Genomic DNA, 22,812 nt, shown 5'->3' on the forward strand with positions numbered 1-22,812 from the left:
AAATTTTAAACGGACAAACAAAATGAGCCAAGAAACAAAATAAGCCTTCGGTCACCAAAACAACGTGTTTTTCTTCGTTAACCGGCTATTTTAGAAATTTGGAGATTGTTACATTAAATAATTCTGAATACTTTATAGATACTGACTGGCAATCTGTACTGCGGTCTCTGTTGTGGGTAGTACGATAGAACTGCAGGTAGAGGAGTGACAGCACCAAACAAACTTTGTTGTATATACGAGCCCAGCATTGTTTTATTCTGAAAACACACAAATACATTCAAATTCAAATCCATCTCAAACAGTTTTAGCGGCTACTGGGAACAATAATCGTTTAGTCTATTCTATTCTTGTAACTTCTCTCTTAATCTAGAAAGTAATTACGAACTCGCAGCAACTGGCCTCAAGTTTGACATATAGACAAATAAATTTTCTAATGTCTTTTGTCTAATGATCACGGGATATTTATTTTTAAAGGTTTTTGATATCGTAGTATATCCCTAGTAAAACTACTCACGAGATGGTTGTTGGCTGGTATAGCGTGATGCATGCTCTGTCGCAGTGAGCGTAAGAAGTGTCGCTGCGACGGTTCAGTCGGCTGCCATCCCGGGTGTCGGCATGAGAAGGCTACCAACGACAGCTCCGTCTTCCCACCTTCGCCTTGGTCGTATTGAGTATTGCCGTTTGATGCTGGACAAAATATTAAGTTAACTTAGGGTACCACAAAGTATCACTTAAGGAGAATGTATGTTAATTGCTGAAAATAAATACCTTTAGCTTTCCCGGCTGTGTGCCAATCAGGATGACCATGTCTACGAATGTCCAACTGTAACAATGCTCACATTTATAGGCAATAGCATACAAACTATCCACATCCAAAAGAAACGCTATACCAAAAGCAACGCCTTTACGCAATTGCTATTGTAACATCTGCTTTATTTGTTTACGCATAAAGTTTAAACTTACAAAGCATGCAATTGCAGCGATTATATAAGACATGTTATTATTACCTGAGCGAAGGAGCAAACGTCTCCGATACCGAGTACGCTGACGGTAAAGTTACGGTAGAAGTCAACAATGTCCAGGGCGCGGGATCGAAGCGACAACAACACTAGCGGACACAGCAGGGGACTCAGAAGCTCGAACACGATGTAAACCTACAATATACATTGAGAACACATCAACAACCCAGCGGGCAACCAGACTACTCTGTTAAGTTGATCTGATAAGTGTTTTTCAGTCATAGCGTCGTTTTTCGTATATTTTGACGAAAACGATGTAATGTCATCACTTACGAGATACCAAACTTTAGGAACTTTCAAGACAACGCAATAGTGGATATTTTCTGAGAGCTAAACTGAAGTTACAATTAGGTAATGTTAAGGCATGTTTTGATATTGCTTTGTCCTTGTCAGTAAAGTAGCAATACTGGCTAGGTTATTGAAAATGTTGATAGAGGATTGTAAAGTATTGTCGCCGATTCTGTTTTTTAATGTAAACTATATTGATTACAGCAATATTTCATTTTATTTACTCCACTTTTCTTGTGAAAGCAGGTTTAAATATTATGAATATTCATTTGAAAAAATAAATTTTAGTGTTCATGCAGTGCGAAATAAAATAATTCATTTAAAAATCTACGCCAGTACTTGCTCTTAAAATGTCTGTTTTTTTATATTAAAGTTTGCTATCGACACACTAAAGTAAAATGCTTAAAATATCAGATTTTAATTTAGGTTTAGTTCGTGCTTTACAAAATCAGCGACAATTCAAAAATAAAATATTTTGTACGTGTATTTTTAAACATAACCAAATTTCAAATGCACATATAAAATATTGTTTAAGTATACAAAAGAAGTGGAAGAACACTAACTAAATAATTAAATATTACTACCGGTATAAAACATCGACTAAGATAACATGCTAAGGAATCTTTATTGATCAATCGTCAATCATGCAATTACTTCAATATACGGTTCGATTTATTAACTACTCTTAGATACAATCATTCCGCTGTAGATCAGTTTCCTTGTCTTACGCTGAATGCCATAAAATAATAGAAAATGTTGAGCTGACTGCTAACCATTAGCAGTAGATGAACACCAACTTATTTTTGATCAATTCTTAGGAGGTATAAATAGATGTATGTAAAATATTTATAACTAGTTTGAAAAAGTAGTTCGGATGCAAAACGTTGATAATTATGAAAGTCGCAGCTGAGGCTGGTGATATTCGTTTTTTAGTCAGGTGAACCAATTTGAACTTTTATTCCAACCACAATCAATTAGTAGTGCTTGGCATGAGATTTAACAAATGATAATTATAATTTATCACTGGTCGAGTAAATATTTGTAAGAAACTCCACCGCTACGCATTGGCTTAACGCTTATACTTATAATGACTAGTCATAAATCCGTATTTTATATATTACATACACAAGAGAAATTCAATCAAATAATATTACAAATAAATACATCAAAAGACCAATGTAGCTACTATTAATGTAAAAAGATAGATACATTTTCAATTAAGTAAAATATGTAAAAAGATTAAATGAATCATTCCTGAAGTGCTGATGTTCTGATACTCCTGAAATAGAAATCAGTATCACAGCTCCCATATACCAAAAGTCACTTAAAATATTGATCCAGCACCTGATCTCTCTCCAATCAATGTTCACCTATCTGAACACGATTATGCAGTAAAACATAGGTTGCAGATGCCTGTGATATTGCAACAGCTGCCACCGAGACCGAAATCATTCAGGTTATTATTATTATTAATCATTTCCCCTTGTCATATAACATGGGTCTATTGGGAGGACGCCTAAAGGTGAAGTAAGAAGACGACAGCTACAAGGTCAACGTACGGCTCTAAACTGGAACAGCTGCTGGAAGTGGGCGGCTACGTCCTTGGTATGAGCGCGGCGAGTCCACGCGGCGGGCAGGTAGTGCACGTGACCAAGCACTTGTACGAACAGTTCCTCACCGCGAGCAGGGCCTGTACAACCACCACCTAAACGCTCCTCTTCACCTATTAGAGCCCTGAAAATATATTATATGTGTGTTTAATTATTATTTATTTATTATAAGATAGACAGACAGGTACATTAATATTTTAAATGCGCAATTCAAAAAGGAGAATATAAGAAGAGTTGAGTGTTAAAACTCAACACGCAAAACTGAATGAGCGCGCCATTACGCTGGTTCAATCCATAGACTCTTGATCTGAGAATCTTTGTGAATCCTACGCGAAACAAGCATGTGTTTGTATGTTACAGTCTGTCTATCTAAACCACTGAAATGATATCGATGTAACTGAATACGCTCATTATTTTTACGCTTATTGTCCATCATATCTATACTGGAATCACAAAAACAAGTAAGTAACCTATATTTAATCGGTTGTGCAATTAATAACGAATATAAAAATGAAACCGACATTTAATAAACTACACAAACCACTTCATAACTTATCTCGCAGGCACAATTTCTACAAACACGTTAGAAATTGTTAACATGTCACTTTGCTCATGACAATTTTTTGCAAATCGCAATAAACTGCCATGTTTGTTTCATCTCGAATTTTCAATCGTTAGCACAGAAATTTAATCAGTAAGTATCTGCAAAACTTTATGTAAACTTCAAGCAACCATGTCAATCACTTAATAATAAATACCAAATAAACTTATACATACACTTTATAAAACGGAATCTTCTTGAGTTTTACTTATGTTGGTTACCCTTGACACTTAAACAAATGCACCGATTTTCATAAAATTAGGTATGGCGATGGCACGCAGGATTAATACACCTAGAGGCTACGCATTATACCGCGAGGCGTTGCCTATAATAATAATATTCAACTACTTTCACTCGACACCATATGGTTTCAATCTGAGAAAAATTTGTATTATGAGTGCCAGACAACTGATAAACGCACTTCACCGATACAGACGGATGATCGTCATCATCAAACAAATATTTTTGTCCTAGGTTAGAACCGATAACATAACATCACTATCCTGGCCACCAAAATCTAGACTAACAGGCATGTCCATATAAATCTATAACCAGTATACTGACCTAGCGCCAGCCAATATGCAACCAAGTATCGTGATGATGCTGAGAACGTGTTCCACAGTCAGCACATCCTCGTCATACACCGACAACACGACGAGCACGCCCAGCACGCTCGCCGAGAGAAACACCACGTTCCTGAAACATAATACACGTGAAATACAAATACATAATACAAATGTTTTATACAAGAACTATCATATTTATTCATAAGACAGGAGCAAAACCAAGGGAAGAAACCCGGTAATTTTTAGGGTCCAAGGTCCAAAAGCAGAGGCCTTAATGAAACCTTTAATATTATTATTATCAGCTCATGTTGTCCTCAGATTGAAGATCTTTCTCCCTTTATCCTGTAAATTCTACTCTGTTCATATTTATTTTATAAGCTAGCATAAGTCGAAACAATGCTAGACAAATCTCTTCGCAATTAGGGAAGGTATCGATGACCATTTTGATTTTCAGAAACCAAATTTATTTCTAGGTGGAATTTGGATTACTCAAATTGTTTTCCTTCGCCTTTAGATGAATATATAATAAAGTTTCTCACTCAGTACACTAGCTTTTAAGCGAGAACGAGATTATATGTAAAAAAATATTACATAAAAATGCTTCATACATAAATCTAGCTCTCCTGGATTTTTGCGTTTCGTGTATTTAAACTCGCACGGCTAACTACTGCATTTGGCATTAACACCTTACTATCCATTTTACTATATAAAACAAGTAGCATGCTATTTGTCACGTATATAAAATGTAGGTCAGTGTGTGCGTGAACTTGATCTCCTTTATACAAATAGAAAATTATATCACAAATGACGTTATCATAAATTATGTTAAAGTGTAAAATAAATATAATCAATTAATAAACTGCGTCAAAAACGTAAATATTCCATTCACCAGTCAAAGCAACGCGAATGACATAGCAAAACACTGATCATTAGTGTAAATTTGTAACGGAGCGAGTGCCAAATGGCTTCTTGTTTTTATCAAAAATAAACATTGCGGTATTGAAATAGAACGACATTATTTACGTAAAATGTCATTAGTTGCCAGTAATAGATAATTGAGTCTTAATGTGTTGTCTACTTGTTGTTCGTGCATTAGGTAACTGGGACAAACAGGCTATATTAATTATTGACCTACAATATAATAGAAACCAGATGGAAAAGCCTAATAATAATATAATGTTATTTATAATAGAAATGCCAAACACATACTTCTTTCGTGACGAACGTGACCTTCTAGAATAGTTCTACAAGGATTTAAAATTACAACTAAATTTAACATAACGACCTTCTTTCGTTCTCTCAATTTGTATGATTTTGTTTTGTTCCGCTCTCCTTTGATTCGCTGACATTGACACTAGTTTATATCAATAAGTTGTGAATCATACTATCTACGCATTAAGATAACACTACGTAATAATCTATAGAACATATTGCGTTTTAGTATAAAATAGATATATACCTATTCGTATATCTAAGATTATTTACTATGTAGGATAATAAAGAAAAGATAGGATAATAGAGAAATAACTAAAACTTTGTTTTATGCCTTTAAACATTTTTTTTATCTTATCGGTCTGTAAAATAGAAAAGTTGTCATAGAAGCAAAGAGAAAAAACATGTTGTTGAGGTTTTATGAGAATATTTCGCTGGCAGCATAGTTTGGACAAGGCATTAAGAAAATAATGAAACCATTACAGACGATTGAAAATCTTCTTCGTAGCCTCTTTGAAAACGATGTGTTGAATACCCATACATGATCTTTGTTTACGTTATATAAATACGCAAGAGTTTACAAAAAGCTAAGCACACAACTTATCATTACCTGATTACTTAATGCATTACAAGTCATATTTAGGCCGATATTCAATTGGTAGAAAGTATAAACGTTACATCCCTAAAAGTTCTTAATCCAGCCTCATATTTAAGCTTTTGACTGCGCAAAAACCTTAAATGATTAAACTATGTACTGCGCCGCTAGGAAAACCGCGACCATACAACATGAGATATATTTTGATACAGACAATGTATTTATAAGACCCTATTAATCAGCAACTAGTCCTCGTATTCAATACAAAATTTCATTATTTATATCGACAATATGCGACAGTTCTGCATCTTTCCGGGTTCCACCCTTGATAAAACAGTCCCTAGAGAGCACATTTTAGGTTTAACACAGAACAAGGTTTCTGAACGTTGGACCTGTGTAGTGTACTCGTGTACGTCTTTAACAAAGACTGGATTCCCTATTGACAATTATCCTACAAGCCTTCAAGACCTAAATAGTAAATGTCTTGGGTCGAGTCTGGATGAGGCTAGCACAGGAATGTAGAAATTGGCAAAAGAAAGGGGAGGCCTGTACCCAGCAGAGGGAGGACAGAGGCAGTGGATGATGATGATGAATAAGAACGGGTTCCACTCTTGAAACACACATAAAACTACATTATGTTCCCTTACTTGGCGATAACTGTGGTGATTGGCGATGAGAAGCTGGCGAGGTATTTGGTCGCTGGCTTGTGGGCGCGGTTCAGTCGGTCGCGCAACTCGTGCTCCAGCTCGTTGAAGTGGCGCAGAGTGATGCGCGCGTACAGCGACCACGTCCGGAGGCCCAGCGACGCCGGCGATCGCTTTATTAACTGGAACAGTAAAATATGTGACTAGGTTAATAAAATTAAAGGGAATTAAAGTGTTATGTTATGTAAGAAATACTACTTGTGTTAAACTACAATTGGTAGATATATTAAATAGAGGTTTTAGTTCGTTTTCGCTGTAACAGAACTTTGAAGTTTAGTCAGGCTCGGAATTTACAATGCTCTGTCAATTACTTCAGTAATCTGGAGATTGTCGTCAAATTATCTGTGATTACAAGTCTTAAACTAAAACTTATGACAGCGCATAACATGAGATATGTTAATCAGTATTCTAACACAACAACACTCATACATCAAACTAATTTTACAATGTATCTTGTTTAAAACTAACCTCTGCATAGTTAAAGAAGAAATAGAGTATCTGCCAGGCCTGTATAAGTGGCGAGAGCAGTAGGTTCACTAACGCCAGTAACAGTATCTGCCTCTCTAACTGTCGCGCTAATGTCATCCGTTTCGAATGATCTTTGTAACAGCCTCGGAGCTGCCAACAGTTCTCCCAGGGACTCCAAGGACTGTCTGTGAAGTATAACAGATTATTAATATACATCTAGATAGAGAAAAGAGTAAAGGAGTATATAACGGTATTAAAAATAAAGATGACTGAATGTGAGTAATTGATAGTATGACAAAACAATTAATTTTATATCATGGCATTGTTGTTTACTGCAATTCAAAGTTGCAATACTTGAATGGAATGAAAAATTAATCAATAAAAAATGGAGTATGATATTTCACTCAATGATAATATAAAATAAACTTACAAAATAACAAAAACTCTAAATTCCATTTCAAACCCCTGGATAAATAATGGAAGTCACCAATACAAGGCACATGTATCTGAAGAGGAAGTAGATTTTTATTGACCATCGCCACCATGTAATTTGTAAATCTGTAACAAAAAAAAACACTTGTTATTGCATATACGGGAATTATTGCAAATAGTCTTGAAAATTATAAGACAGTAAATGAGCATATTTTTTATCTTAAGAATTCATTTTAACTCTTTTATATTTCTGCATTGAAAACTACAAACTAAAAATAAGATTTCTTTAAGATAATAGACAGACAACATATTCAGTGATACCATTGATTCATCTGACCTCTGCAGAGTATTACAGATGTTTATGATATATCAAATAGAAATCCAAATGCAAAAGGTTAAACATAAACATATTGATTGGTATTTAGTTCTCATGTCAATGTAAATAAACTCTTAAGAATGATAAACATAGATAAGACAGAGCATGACTGGGCTGGATGGACATCGCACCTACCTAAAAATATGCATTATGCATAATTCATTTCAGAAACATGCAATCTGGACAAGGGACGAAAATGTTTAAGTCATGAAGCAGTAATGCCTTGCTGTACAGTTTATATGAATTTGAAATATTTCAGCTGTCTTTGGCATTATATAGATGTCTACATTTGCTATTACTCTTTTTTATCTAGAACTTAAAACTTAACATACGTCAATTGGCGCTTAATGCGACAAGCTTCCTGTCTGTCACCAATTTTCGAACGTAGGGTATTCTTGAATCAGTAAATTGGAAAAATGCGAGTTATTAATTTAATACCTGAGTATTCGATGATATATATCTAATTCGTTGATCTCTTGCTTATGGACGCACATGTGATGCTCTGGCTGCGCTTCTCGCACTCTCTCCTGTATAGTCGACCAGTTTATCCAAACCAAATCATTCTGAAACATTATTACACTTTATATATTAGCATTCATAGAACATAACTACAATAACATTGCTTTGAGACAATATGGTGGTAGGCCCTCAAGTATTGATCTAACTACAAGAGTTGAAACTAAATTGAAATGGTTTGTACATACTATAACTAACTACATATAACCATAACACACTCACCTCTTTAATTTTTAATGCATTATTATAAAATAATTTTGTGTCATATGCATAATATAAATGGTATACAATTATCACCAGCCTCATCAACCAAATAATTGCAGATAATGTGACGAGAAACCACCTGAAAACAATATAACATTTAAATATACCATATATCACTTCTTACAAATTGATAATATTCATTAATATTTGCTGAAAATCAATTGGAACAAAGATGCTTAAACAGCATACACAGTGCATTCGCTCAGAGTATTAAAATTACCTAGGCTTAGACAAAAGCTACATGTTAAGACATAAGGCTTAGGTAGAAGTAGCATTGGCATGAGTGTAAACAAAAAAATACTTTTTCTTTTTTTTTGTATTAGTATTATTGTACCAGACATTCGCATGTGAAACATAGCTTGATTAAATTGAAGGCTCAGCATAACTATACCTTTGATCATTTACTGATAATACTTTCTTGCTTTAAGAGATTTAATATCAGACCCAAAATTTAAGAGCTTGTTGTGTAAATTAAAATAAAATCTATGTAGTAACTGGTTTTAGTTGCCATGTGGTATTTATTGAAGCTCAATAGGTGGATTGGACAATGTTGGTGTATGCCATTCATGGAGCAATTTCATACAAGTCATTGACATAATTCGCAGAGCTGCACAATTGCACATCTCAATTGGGAGCTAACAAGTTCTTGTTAAGATTGCTAGTTAAATAAATTGGAGTATAAAGGCTTGCAGTTGCCCCTATCAACAGCAGAGCATATTGAAATTCACAAAAGCAATGGACTGTGATTTGCTTTGAATTAACCCTCTTTGCATCACTTTAATTTTTGAATAAAAAGTTGAACAAGGAAGATTGTAATAGCATTAAAGTTTTAAGTCAAGGATTGTGGATAAAGGTTTCAATTTACAGCCACAGCCATGTTTTATTAGACATACATTGACATATCAACCCTAGTGTATAGTAAATTAACAATCAAGACAAAGATGTACTCACCATTTCCATGAAATACTTTCAACACATACTGCAGGTGAATATATTACTTCATTTAAACTTAGTTTCTCACTTCTGTTGGCATCAGGATCATTTCTAAACAACTTTGTATAATCTACACAATACACCAAAAATGTGGAAAACCACACTATGAAAATAAATTGCAACAAATAAAATAAATCTGACATTATCATTGGATAAAATCCACCACGAACATAGTATCTATACATTCTTGTAAAAAATGAGTCTAGATCCTCTATATGAGTCCATCCTCCTGCAAAGAGAAAAAATTTGAAACTTAAACATTACTTAATATCATTTTTATGCAGATTAAACCATTACAAAGCACAATCTATAATTGAATGAAGTCAACAATTAAAGCATAAATAGAAAGCTGATGATTTAGCAAAAAAATCTAAATGGCCTTGGGTAAACAAACATCACGCCAAAACAATACTGCCTTATTATGTTTATCATGTGGAAGTGAACAAAGGCATATCAAAGTAACACATGTCTTGCACTAACCTTTATTTTTGGGAACTTTATGGATGATAACGTTATTGGCATCCTCATGTTCATGGTCCAGCGTGATAATAGTCGGGGCTGCATTAGTGATATCCGCCAATCCCGCCAGTGGTGGTGTCAATTCGTTGTTAAGTGCGCTGTACGTAACATCGCGTTTTCCGAAGTGAGCCATATTAACACAAAAATATAAACAAAACAAATCGTTTCTACGCCTAATCGCTATATGCAGAAGCCATTTACTATCTACACATTCTTGACTTCGTCCCAGAAACGCGAAAAATAAGTTTACAACACAACAAAGTTTGAATATTCATACAAAGGATTTTAATTAATCTTGAAAACTGTACATCGCCTATATTTTTTTTGTTTTTTACACGTATAACTTTTCTTTTTATCAAAATTAGTAAAATAAGTTCAAGGATACATGGAATTTTGTAAGTCCCCAACAATATAGATTGAATGCACTACACAAATGACGAAAATAAACCACGAATGACAGCTTAATTTTCTCAAACAATGGTTCGTTTTCACGCAGAATTTTTTAGAAAATTTACACTACATGGTGCATTTACGAAGATTGGCATAAGAACGAATTCAGTACATTTGATGGATTTTAATGTAATTAGCTCCTCTATCTATATCAGACTAGAAGGTTACAGTTGAGAGAATTATAAACAGTCGGCACAAAATTTTTGCAATTTATTACAATTCTCCCAAGGTAAAAATTTTATTTTGTTCCTAAATATGTAATTCTCTACATAAGGACGCTATAAAAGAGTCGGTTTAAACTTTAATTTAAGTGTAACACTGTAAGTGATATAAATTTATATCTCTAGACTTTATAAAGTTTAGTTTTAATATAATTCCATTAATTACATTAAAAGGAAACTTGCAAGTTAGGCTAATTTCGGAACGACGAATGTGTGGTGTAGATGTCATTGTCAAACCGACATCAACAAAACAGATCGTTTCATTTTCTTTGTATGCCAGAATTTAGTAATTTACAGAATTAAATATTGCTGTTGCTGCTGCTTGCGTGGTCCTTAATGTTTGGATATCGTGGCAATAAGTACCCTATATCCTTTCCTTCAATCTGAGCTAACAAAACACAAACTTCATCAAAATCTGATGAAGTCTTATAGTCGTAAATAAAAGCATAACAGGGAAGCAAAATAGACTATAATTAATTCTTGTTACGAAATAATTCTGTTGTAGACAAAAGATTTCTATATGGTTATGGTACAAAATCTGAGCTTAGGATATCTAATACAAACACTCGTTCTCCCAGCAAATGTTGTTTTGCCATAAAAATGAGCTCCAGGGAATAAAAGGGGGTATGAAAAATCGATGTTTTCCGATTCTCAATCCTTAACCAAGATGCTCACAGATATATTCAGTACACCATGATATGGTAATTCATATAATATATTTATCATTGTCTTGGTTACCAACTGTCCACAGCCCGGATGAACATGATGTGCTTTGTAAAAAGTGTAACTATCAAGGTTGAGCTGTTTAAAAATGGTCTGAGGTCAGACATGCATAATTCAAGCTTTGTTTAATGTTCAAGGATAGGCCGGGGCAAAAAGTGATCTTCTTAGGAAATATCTTTGTCGAAATATTTTTTTTTTTTGTATTTTAGCTCTAGTTTTAATTTTTGCCCTGCTGCACACCAAATGCGGAAGGAGTTACTTTAACTTAATATTCATAGTCCAACTAGAATAAAATATTTTCACACAACATTATGTTAAGAATATTAGAAAAACCTGAATTAATTTGTTCATGTGAGGAACTCGGAATACAAAATTTAGTTTCTACTATTCCCTTTCAAAGGTAAAACAGGACCCTCTTGCTTATAGATTTTTTTTTTCTGTTTACAGACATTGGTCTGGATACCTAATGGTCTGGTTTAAGGTTTTATAAGGGCTTTAGAGTATATCATAGTTATCCAGGTATTTCTCAAAGTAGGTTATTTAATTTAGGATGCCAGATGATTTAATTCATCAAGCATGAATTCATGCATACAAATGAGCAGTATAAATTTATAGATAGGAGTTTTAGTAGCAGAAAAACAGCAATCATAATAAATATCATTTATTTGCATAGCATGGTGGATTACAATACACTTATATTTTATAAAGATGCTACATTACTATACACAGACTGGTTAAACAAAGATTTATTATAACAAAATTGATAATTGACAATAATAATACCGCAATAATAAAAATAAATAGCACATTACACAGTAGTGTGTTATCTGAAGGCAACAAGGAAATCATTGACATCAAAGTAAGTCCTGGATCTTCCACTCCCTACATTCCAAGAAGGAATTGATTCTAATTGGAAATAACTCATAATGCACACATAATAAACTTATTCAACATAACACATTTTAACAAATAATTTATTTATTAAAATAAGCATACAAATAATAAATGCCTCATGTAAGCAGTCATAATGTGTATTCAGAAGTATTTATTCATAGCATAGGAAAGATACATATAATTGGTTACATTTTATTCAGAACTACATTATTCTTTCTTACTGACTACTGACATTGATTGATTGACAAATAAAAAGGTTTGTGAAAGATATTTTGCAGTTAAAATTGTTTTTAAAATTACGTTGTTGTCTTTGATAGTGCACAAGTGTTAGCAAGTAACATGATGTTTCAGGGCAAACTTGTTACTTATGATTAAAATTCAAGAGATCAGTTAAACACTACTTACTATTAAGTATCACACTTGCACAATGTGCATATTAGTCCATAAGTTCAATATAAAACTTACACCTACTATTGATCACAATAATTATGATTATTGTGACCATTTTCGTCTTCAGATGACATTGAATATTTCTTTTCATCATTTCGTGGTGTTCTAACAAAATTTGATTTTAAAATTTTTGGACTACATTAGGGTAATCCATTTGACACTCAAAATAAAACACCCTGTTTAAATTACTTTCATTTCTGAAGGTAAAACCATTTTTAAATTTATTGATACTGTTTTCAATAGTAATTTAAATTGTTAGGATTGATAGCTGATTGGGTTCTACTGATTATACATGAATATAATATTACGTAGATAATCACTAATTAGTTTAAAAGTACTATAACTTAAAACTTATCTATTCATTACGCTTATAAGAATACATTGTAAATAAAGAAGATATTCGAGTTATTTTAGCTAAAATGATTACATACAGACCTTATTATATTCTTAGAGAATTTTGCGAAGTATTTCAACAAAATGCTTAAAAAAAAATGTACAAATGTAATTATATTATATGGTTTAATACAAGCTTAACTTAAAATAGGCTGGTAATGTTGTCCATCTGAGATTTACATAAATTAGTTATACATATACATTTAAATTCGAGTCATGGACTGCTTAAAAAGGTTGAGCTAAAATGAGATTACTACATAGGGTTTGCTGTAAATAAAAATAATATCTATGGTCATTTACTCATCACCATACTTTGGCACTAAGCAGCTTATCATCCAATTAAAATCGGAATTCAGATCTTTAAACGCAAGATACTGGAAAAACCATAGGATTAATTGCTCATCATTGGTAGGATACATACTTTGGAAACATAGTGCATCATCTTCGTTAAAATATCCTCGCAGTACCAGCTTCCCACTTTGATTATGTATCGGCAGCGCCCGGAATAGGGAGGGGATCGGTGGAATAGGTGGTTGACTTGTAGAAGGCAGGACTTCGAGGTCTCTTGGATCTCTATTTATATCATTAATTCCCACATAGGGGAGATCTAATAGAGCAGTGTTGTCTTGTACGTAATAGCCCATGCCTAAAAGAGACAACATAATATAGATACATCAAGTTAAACATTATTTACAAAACAAAAAAAAAGGCTTTATGTTTTTCTAGCAGTTTATTAACGTACCTTGAAATTCGGGTTCCTCTCCAAACATGATACGCGCAAGCTCCTCATGAGTCTTCCTCAGTGCTTTTGGCCTGGGAGGCTTCGGGCCTTTTTTCTCCTTCCTTGTCTTGTTTTTGGACCCCCTCTTCATTGTCATATTATTATTTTATATTTACAAATATATAGATGATGGAGAAATCACAAGTAAATAAAGAACTTATTACTTTTTAAACACTATACGTTGTTTTTTCGATGTAGATTGCAGTAAAAATATGTAGTGTGTATTCTTAAAAGACTGTAAGAATCCACTGAGATTGGACCTGCCCGATCAATCGAGTCAATCGACCGACGGGCAACAAACTAACCGGCTCCCCGCTATACTTTACTTGTGTCAATTTTGTCATTTCATTTGGATGACAGTTAGGGTTGCGCCAAACCCCCAAATGAGAATGTTTCGATAGCCGAATTTATTGATTTTATGTTACGTTCCATTTCACTAAAAACCGCCTTGAAAAATATCTAATAGTAAGACATATTAGAATAGGAAACGATCAAAAATTACAAAAACGATGTAAATATCATTCCTTATCAACGAGTGATGTAAACTAAAATCATTAGTTCAGTAGATAAACGACTCGCCAGATTTATAACATAACTCAGTGGCTACGAGGTAACAGTTATATAAAAGCGTAGCCTCATGAGTCGCTAGTCGCTCGTTTGCAGCGAAAAATCTGATAACGCGACCCCATTTTTAAATTTCCCGCTACTTGAAAAGTCGCTGCTTCATGCAGTCGCTCGTTACTCGTTACTTGGTGCGGCCTCATGTAGCCTCATTGTACTCGTCCCTCGTTTCCAGCGACTAATATGATCACGGGGCCCCATTTTGAATTTTCCGCGACTCGAAAAAGCCACAAAGTGACTTGCGAGTAGTGTATGCATCATAGATCTTCAGATACATTGTTTATTTATACCTCAAGGTTTGAAATGCATACTTATATATTTATTTATACCTGGTCTTGAGTTATTCTCATGATGACAACGACAACGACGTGGGCATGATAAAATATCGATATAATTCTCCGCCAACTCGAACAGCCCTAATCGGTTGACATTTGGATATGCAAGAGTTGCAAGAGACAAATTTTAAACATTGTTTTGCCCAAATAATCGATATTTGGTGTGACCAGTGCAATTAACGTAACGAAATTTGAAGCCAAGACCTTGGGCCGTCCAACAGCCTTACTGTTGAACTAATAATGAAACAACCATTAGATACTTACTTTTCAAAATCAACTGCGCGAAGCAAGTCACCTTCTTAAACTCATACCACACAAAAAGCAATGCGAATACACAGAAAATACTAAGTTCCTACATACACTTACCTATTATTTCATGTATCATACTATCCTTGGTAGGTTGATTCTAAAAAAAAATTTTCAATCAATTTGCCTTGTCCGTCTATGGCATTGGAGCTCCTAAACGCATGGACCGATCTTCATGCGGTTAGAGCAGAATTTCTAGCGGATTCTTAGTTGTTTTTGGATATTTTAGAAGTTTTAAATTAGGAATTTTTAAACGGAAGTCCTCGAATTAGCGCGTTCAAATAAAAAAACAAACTCTCCAGCTTTATATATTAGTGTAGATATAGATTTACCCCACAGTCCTACAGCTGGGCGGCAAAGACCTACACCAAATCCTTCCACCATACAACCAGACCACGCGGTAAACTTTTAGGTCATCTCACCACCGCTTCCTAGTCCGCCCATCCGCTGGCTCCCAGTGTCTGGTGGTTTGCCTAGCGGTCATCGTCTATTTATATATTTATTTAAAATATTTCCAGATGATAAGCGGTAGCTAACGATCGAAGGATTTATTTTAATTAATGCTTTTAGGCTCCATTACTAAGTACTAAGTACAAATATACACACAAGCTGGAAGTAGTTACTGTTATTGCATAATAATATAAAAAATGCAGGTACCTATGTACATAAAAACAAGCAATTTTATTTGTATGAGCAATTCACAAGATTATTTTTATAACTTACAATAAAATTTAGGAGTTAGGAAAGATAAAATGTTTTCGATATGAAAGTTCTGTTCAGTTTTTTGTTTAACTATTCGCATAGAAAATGCTTCTTTATATCTTTTGCTTGTGCTGTATTCTACAGCCTTTGTTCCAGTATGTATATTTAATATATCTTAATATCTTTTATTTTTGTACTTTGAAATGAACATGTATTGATGATATTGAATAATCTTAAGGTTATTATAACGTTTCCAGTGTGTTTGGAAAAAGAGAGGTGCTACAACGTTTTGTAGTAGAAGAAGGGGCTAAACCGTATGTATAAAAATTATTTCGTTTATAAATGTAGCTAAGGGTGTCTTATTATTCGCTCTAATAGTTAAATAACTTGTAGAGCGCTAGTAAAAAAAAATATGTTGTTTGTTAAAGGAACGACATTTTCTTTATCATCTATTGATAAAATTGTTTTAAAAATAATTTATTCAATTCAAGATTTTTTTTCACTTCGTTTTTGTCGATGCCGAGTGACATAGTATCTATCTCTAACAAAATAAATTTATCAGTTTCGTTCTATCATCGTAAGGCGTGCGATCATTCAGCGTCTAAGTAGGTTCGAAGGTTGGGAATTTGAATTTAATTTCTCTTTTTTTCTTTTTAGGGCCATTTTCGGATCATACAGCTATGACCCCGTTAAACAAGTGTTCGTACCGCCACCTCAGGACAACAACACTCTAGACGACGATATACCAAGTCAATTCCAGAATGGATCGATAAAGTCAACGGCTGCCGGCGATCAACAGCCGACGCCAAATCCGGAGGACACAACGCCTGGAGGTGAGCTAAGAGCGAACAACAACTCCATCAACCTCGTGTACCGCAAACACGTGACACCAGTCACACAAAAGAATACAGCGTGGTGGATGAGACCAAAATTACCGTTTAATAACTTGACTGCTAACATACATAAAATAAATAACAAACTGTAAAATCTGTCGTGTTTCATACTGAATGTCTATGTAATTTTATTGTCCAGTTACGGTAAAAAATAATAAATATCTATATTACAATATAATTGTTTTTTGTGTATTTGTTTTATGGTAAGAGGTAACGGGTAGCTAAATATGTTTACTATACACCCCTTTGCAAAAAAGGGGCTCATGGCTGGGAATGTCTCGTATCGTGGGTTTTACGAAAAACTTCTTTGAAAATTTCAGAGAGCCCCCGGCCCAGTATTATTGTAAGGGGGTGTATATTATTTTCAGTAGGCACCTTATGAATCTGTTTTAAGAAGCCAAGAATCTATGTAGATAGTAATAAGAAAATATTCGCACCAGGCGCATTAATTCGAAGTCATTAATTGCGCGTTATCTTTAGAATATATTTAAGTATGCCATATATACAACGTGTAACTTAAAAGCCCGATCATATTTAATAAGAAGCTTACCTTAGCCATAATCTAGTAAAAGTAAGAGATGGCATTTTTATGAAACAGGCAATGTTTGTGTCCGGGAGAAATTCTTTATTATATTAAATAGAAAAATAAATACATGATTGGCCATTTCAGCTACACGCTGTTGGTTTACATTATTCTAATCAGTGAAACATAGCACAGGTGTCTATAGAGGTGGGTTAATTCAAAATTACGTTTGTGTATCAATATCACTGCAAAAGCACCTAAAACAATCTCCCATATGTATATGAATAACAATAACTCTTGTAAAACATTATGTGCGTTATACTTGATATTGCTATAAAATGTATTATTTTTAACAATTCAAAAGAACTATTATCACTAGTTCATAACTCTAAGGTACAATTTTATATTATTAATCTATTGGTGTTTCATTTCACTAATAATTGTTTATGTCACAAAGCAATAATTAGCTGTTGAAGCTAGTTTGCAATGATATTTGAACTGTCGTTAAAAGCGTTCGTCATAATATTTGTAAAGCTTATGTTTATTAAATTTAAATATATGATTGTATTGCTTAACATTACCCGCATACGAATAGCACGACACAGTATAGTAGTACTACATACACGCATAACATATAACGGAGTGCTGTCTGCAATATGATCTGTAGGCTTAGTCCTATCAGAATCAATATCTGTTTATAGTATGATTTTTAATTCGAGTCATTAAAATGTCAAGTACAACTGATCGGATTTTAAATAGCGGAATTGGGGTTGGAAGCTGACGCTTTCGCACACAAATACAAAATATGTACGTGAAAAGAAGGTAAACAGGAAGGTTCACCGCGCTAAACGGGTTTAGAGCATACACGTTTGTCTTGTACATCACTGCTATTGTGTCCCCGATTCGATTGCAGATACGACAAAATCGCACCAAACCTTGCATAGACCCAGCGATTTATAACCGTATACGACACCACTCATGTTTCAGTTATTAAGTTGCGTTTTCTTCGCAATTGAATATTAAGGCTATATGGTACTACTATATTTATGTATGTGCTAACGCTATATTGTCAGTCGTTGTAATATCTACTATTATTTATAGCGATCCCTTCACCTACTCGATAAATATAACTATAGGTTCGCTACACACAGTGTATGCTTCAATACATAAAAGATTAATGTTCATTACTTATCCTAAATAATTGCTTTGGCAAGTATCTACTTACCTATCTTTAACTAGAGTGTATATGAACCTGAATATATGCTATGTGACAAGGAAGAACGGTGATAATACGTGTTAACGAGGCAGAACTTACTAAAAATTGTTTGATAATTGCACTTCTTGACTATTTTAGACAGAGATCTCAGGACGAACAGTTTAATTCATTTTTCCGTCGTGACACATCTTTTGTATATTTTGGATAAGACATTAAAGCACTCTAAAGCTGCCATAGAGCTAGGCGTAGACTTAGAATATATTTATTTACGTTGGTCATGCTACCATATATTCAGGTGTAACGAAATCTATATTTAAACAATGAACAAATGTACAAAAGTTTTAACATAGGTAACAAACACTGGTGATTGTATGATTAATATAAAAGCACTCATCTGACTACAACAATAACGTACACTTCAATAAATAAAAACAACACACGTCTACTATGGCTAGTAACTCATGTAACAAAATATTTGCTTGAGCACAAATCCACGCGCAGTTATCTAGTTATACTTATATTAACTAGTTCTATTTCTGATTTATAATATTACTGACTACGTGACCCACGCCGAAAAATATTGATAACAATGCTATCCCGATTATGGCTCGAAAATACCTGGAATAAAGTAAAACGTTTGCATAAGTATCACAAGAATTAATACTGTACTGATGCTAAGTCTTAACATAACAGATATTTTTCTTCTACAAATAATTAAAGTACTTTCAAATGGACGATGAGATTTTCAAAGTCCATAATGATAGACGAAGGTAATGAAGGTATTTAAGTCACTGAACTTCTATAAACATTTAAGGTGCAGCGCAGACGAAACACTTTTTGTGTGATCGAGTCTGCGGCGCACACAAAGTATGCATGACGCGCGTGTGCGTTACTGCGTATATTCGCATAAGTTCCATTTCCCCAGACTAAAAAGTGCGTCACAGATTGTCGTCTGCGCTGCACTTAAAACATCTCTAGTGGATGTCGAACAGTTGGTTGAATTTATTAAGTAATCAATATTATGAAATGAAGATAGTTAAAAAATCTATAAAAAAATAGTTTTGACCGGATAAAGCCAATAAATATGTATCAAAAATGAATCGCGAATGGATATAGAGGTCTGTGACGAATAGGGACCAGACAGATGTTACATAAAATGATTGACACATACCATGTAAATTTGGATCTTCTGAGTAATCTAATGATGCCTTCCGTTTGGTGTCGCGTGGTCGCCATACTGCCCGAGTTGTCTATCACAAAATGGGACTTCGCCACTTTATCTTCAAGAGGCATTTGACAGTTGATTCGCTTCTTAGCCGTTTTCTCAGACAAATCACTTCTTTTGCACAATCTTTCTAGCTGTTGGTGGTCTTCACTGAAATACATAAAATTAATATAAATAATAAACAAATGAAAACGAGAACAATTCTAGTTTCTTAGGGATAAAAACGGATCTCAATAACTGAGACTCTCTTTTTCCATCTGTCATCTGTTTTTTTTGCCTATTTTTACGGCACCCTCAGCGGTAGAAGTCTGTCGCGTATGTGACCGGACAAAATATGAAATTGATACTCACCAAACAACCGTGATGATTTTGTGCATAAAGTTCAACATCTTTCCCGTTTCGAACAACAATGGCACTTCCATGACTATGTAGCTGTGACCAGTAAAGAAGTATGTGATCGCCATCCTCATCATCGCGCTTTGTATCCTTGGATGCGTGATGGAGTTCAGTTTGCGCCTTTTCTCAATATCATCGAACACAATTTCACCTAGCCTCAACCTGTTGACTTTACCGTCTGGAAGTAATACTTCTTCTCCAAAATATTGCCTCAACTCCTTCCAAGCTTTGGTCCCCGGTTCCAGCACTGAAATGAAGATACTCATTTACAATTATAGGCATATATCACAATAGAAATATGTATATTTATCAAAATATAATATAGTTACTATATAATAGTTCTATCTATTCAAGTAGAACTGAAAATCAAGTAGCAAATAATAGAAATTTGCTTAATTGTTAATAATAACAAGGTATAAATTATCATTGGTTTGGAGGGTCAAATAAACTATGTAAGTACTTTTTTTATTTCTTGATTAGTTTATTGCTTTTTGTAAAATATGTATTCTACTAATAATTCGAAAATATAATCATGTGATCTAAATAAATTCGCGAAGCTGCACTATTGCACAGTATCTACTGTAACTAACTAGCTCACTGTCACCCTTGCTTGATAGGGATGCATTACATTTATTTTAGACTTACTTTACATTTACTTTTCATTTTAGACAGGATTAACCAGGATAGCAAGTAGCCTACTTTTTTAGCGGGGTGCAACTACCAGCAATCAGGTTATACATCAAACCATATAACATACACAAGAAGCTGCCATTAGACAAAATTTTATTAAAATTGCAGTTGCTTGCAGCAATGCTTAAAAATACACACAGAAACTATTGCTTTTATAACACAAAAAAGAAACTTTCGGCAATTGAGCAAGAAGCAGATTGGTTACATTGTTTATGCTAAGACATATTCACATTATTATCCAACTTTAGGTAACAAACAATTAGGCTATATTTTAATTGCAATGAAAGGTTCTATTAGTATATTATTCAAAATAGAATTGGAGAACAGTCTTTGTGTACCACAGAGAGTTCACCTTTCTTTAAGTATCTGTAAGTTTGTCTAAAATTTGTTTAAAAATTAAAAATGACTGAAAACCAAGGTAAAACTACAATAAAGACTACAAAATCAATGCTTCCACTGAAATATACAACTTTTGCAGGCACCATGATTGCTTGCCTCACTAGTAGGTATAATCATGGTGTTATTATTCTAGTTAGGTATTGCAAAAACAATTAGCAGAGCACAAAAGAAAAGCAACATTTCCCTTCAGTAATATATTCTGCACACTTTGCCTTGTAAAATAGGTAATAAATAAATAACTACACCATTCATACACAACAATATTCAGGTTTTGAAAGCAAGGGCATCAGATATGTCAGGTCAGACTTGATGTCAAGGTAGGTAGGTCTCAAATTGTCTACTGAATACCTGTATTTTTTCAGTATTCAAAATAACTAATTTGAATTTCAAATAGAATAATCTATGTCTTGTTATTGTATGGATTATAGGTATTGGAACATAATGGGCATGTTTCAAACGATAAAGGCTTTTGTATCTCATCTGATATTATCATAAGGAAGTGCTCTAAATATATTTTAGTATTTCAAAGTTGTATTGTCATACAATGTAGTATATTATGTTAATACTTAGCGACAAAAAAATAAATAGCAAAGGCAATCGCTACGCTGCAAAAGTTTGATTGAGCAAACATATTTTAACACAATTGTATCTTGCAGGGTGTGAGCTTCCATAAATAAACATGTCATTGCTTTCTTATCAAATTTTATTATACCATCGCATAAGCATAAAATTTGTTAAATAAACATCTGTACTTAATTCAGTTAGGTACCTGATTAGAGGTTTAACAACCTAGATGATGCTTAACATATTTTCTGTTAAATTATCAGTAATAGATAAAATATGAGTATAAATTAATGTAACACAAAAATAATGATTACCAAATCAAGGGAACAAAGTGCATAATTATAATGTAATATTTGATTAAAATCTCATATCTAGATTGTCCAGTTCTGTTTCAGCCTAATGTTACTATTATTAGACTGATTAATTAAGCAAAACTCTGAGTAAAACACGAGAAACGAGCGATCAGTTTTAATCATTCAACTTCACTGAGAATAATTTATACATTAACATAGTCACATACCTTTCCTTGCTACTTCGTCGGCGTCGATAACAGCTATTCCATTCTCCCGAAATATTGATAATACTGTACTTTTGCCCGTCGCAAGTCCACCAGTAAGACCAACAATGAACATCTTGTTTATTAAAAATGTGCCCTGTACTGAAGCCAAATATCTATTTTAAATAAGGCTAGTTACGTCTGAGGTCCGTGGTCGTCTCGTAATTTTTTATATATTGTTGCAAATTAAATCCACACTAAGATTATTTATTAACACTTAAACGTTATACCTTATTCATAAATGCAGAGGGAATGTAACAAATTACCTATCGTCATTCTAAAGATCAAATTTTAATATTAAAACGTATTGC

At 33.7% G+C, this 22,812-nt stretch overlaps 4 protein-coding genes across 4 annotated transcripts; 1 reads left to right on the forward strand and 3 right to left on the reverse strand.

Annotated features, from left to right (window-relative positions):
* Nucleotides 1-146: 146 nt before the first annotated feature.
* LOC113495905 (autophagy-related protein 9A) lies at nucleotides 147-10,629 on the reverse strand (the record flags this gene model as incomplete). The annotated part of the gene is given in 13 exon segments (XM_026874905.1): nucleotides 147-257; nucleotides 515-687; nucleotides 769-823; nucleotides 1,008-1,154; nucleotides 2,867-3,041; nucleotides 4,083-4,214; nucleotides 6,539-6,717; nucleotides 7,064-7,248; nucleotides 7,494-7,621; nucleotides 8,310-8,434; nucleotides 8,610-8,730; nucleotides 9,603-9,873; nucleotides 10,125-10,629. Coding segments are annotated over 13 exon segments (1,974 nt in total), but the record flags the coding sequence as incomplete, so codon positions are not given.
* A 1,573-nt stretch (nucleotides 10,630-12,202) lies between these two features.
* On the reverse strand, nucleotides 12,203-14,447 carry LOC113496091. Its single transcript, XM_026875208.1, has 2 exons — nucleotides 14,037-14,447; nucleotides 12,203-13,940 (listed from the first exon to the last, which is right to left on the reverse strand). Exons 1-2 carry the CDS (start codon nucleotides 14,170-14,172, stop codon nucleotides 13,591-13,593), a joined length of 486 nt encoding a protein of 161 aa, XP_026731009.1. The 5' UTR covers nucleotides 14,173-14,447; the 3' UTR covers nucleotides 12,203-13,590.
* Nucleotides 14,448-16,059: 1,612 nt separating this feature from the next.
* LOC113495736 lies at nucleotides 16,060-17,105 on the forward strand. The gene is made up of 3 exons (XM_026874646.1): nucleotides 16,060-16,194; nucleotides 16,297-16,353; nucleotides 16,697-17,105. Exons 1-3 carry the CDS (start codon nucleotides 16,145-16,147, stop codon nucleotides 17,022-17,024), a joined length of 435 nt encoding a protein of 144 aa, XP_026730447.1. The 5' UTR covers nucleotides 16,060-16,144; the 3' UTR covers nucleotides 17,025-17,105.
* Nucleotides 16,958-22,787, reverse strand: LOC113495734 (dephospho-CoA kinase domain-containing protein). Its single transcript, XM_026874644.1, has 4 exons — nucleotides 22,466-22,787; nucleotides 20,248-20,539; nucleotides 19,843-20,046; nucleotides 16,958-19,289 (listed from the first exon to the last, which is right to left on the reverse strand). Exons 1-4 carry the CDS (start codon nucleotides 22,575-22,577, stop codon nucleotides 19,202-19,204), a joined length of 696 nt encoding a protein of 231 aa, XP_026730445.1. The 5' UTR covers nucleotides 22,578-22,787; the 3' UTR covers nucleotides 16,958-19,201.
* Between the last annotated feature and the right edge of the window lie 25 nt (nucleotides 22,788-22,812).

Source organism: Trichoplusia ni, chromosome 7, assembly GCF_003590095.1.
Source record: "Trichoplusia ni isolate ovarian cell line Hi5 chromosome 7, tn1, whole genome shotgun sequence".
In the NCBI taxonomy this organism is placed as follows: Eukaryota; Metazoa; Arthropoda; class Insecta; order Lepidoptera; family Noctuidae; genus Trichoplusia; species Trichoplusia ni.

What these genes read in the sequence shown, in the direction of transcription:
- LOC113495734 (XM_026874644.1), bottom strand. Translation starts at nt 22,577, where the DNA reads ATGTTCATTGTTGGTCTTACTGGTGGACTTGCGACGGGCAAAAGTACA. An exon ending in CGACGAAGTAGCAAGGAAAG is followed by an intron (nt 20,540 to 22,465) that starts GTATGTGACTAT and finishes TCTTCATTTCAG; the next exon opens with TGCTGGAACCGGGGACCAAA. An exon ending in AGAAGATCCAAATTTACATG is followed by an intron (nt 19,290 to 19,842) that starts GTATGTGTCAAT and finishes ACTTTATTCCAG; the next exon opens with GTATTTTCGAGCCATAATCG.
- LOC113495736 (XM_026874646.1), top strand. Translation starts at nt 16,145, where the DNA reads ATGCTTCTTTATATCTTTTGCTTGTGCTGTATTCTACAGCCTTTGTTC. An exon ending in ATTCTACAGCCTTTGTTCCA is followed by an intron (nt 16,195 to 16,296) that starts GTATGTATATTT and finishes TAACGTTTCCAG; the next exon opens with TGTGTTTGGAAAAAGAGAGG. An exon ending in GTAGAAGAAGGGGCTAAACC is followed by an intron (nt 16,354 to 16,696) that starts GTATGTATAAAA and finishes TTTTCTTTTTAG; the next exon opens with GGCCATTTTCGGATCATACA.
- LOC113496091 (XM_026875208.1), bottom strand. Translation starts at nt 14,172, where the DNA reads ATGACAATGAAGAGGGGGTCCAAAAACAAGACAAGGAAGGAGAAAAAA. An exon ending in AGAGGAACCCGAATTTCAAG is followed by an intron (nt 13,941 to 14,036) that starts GTACGTTAATAA and finishes TGTCTCTTTTAG; the next exon opens with GCATGGGCTATTACGTACAA.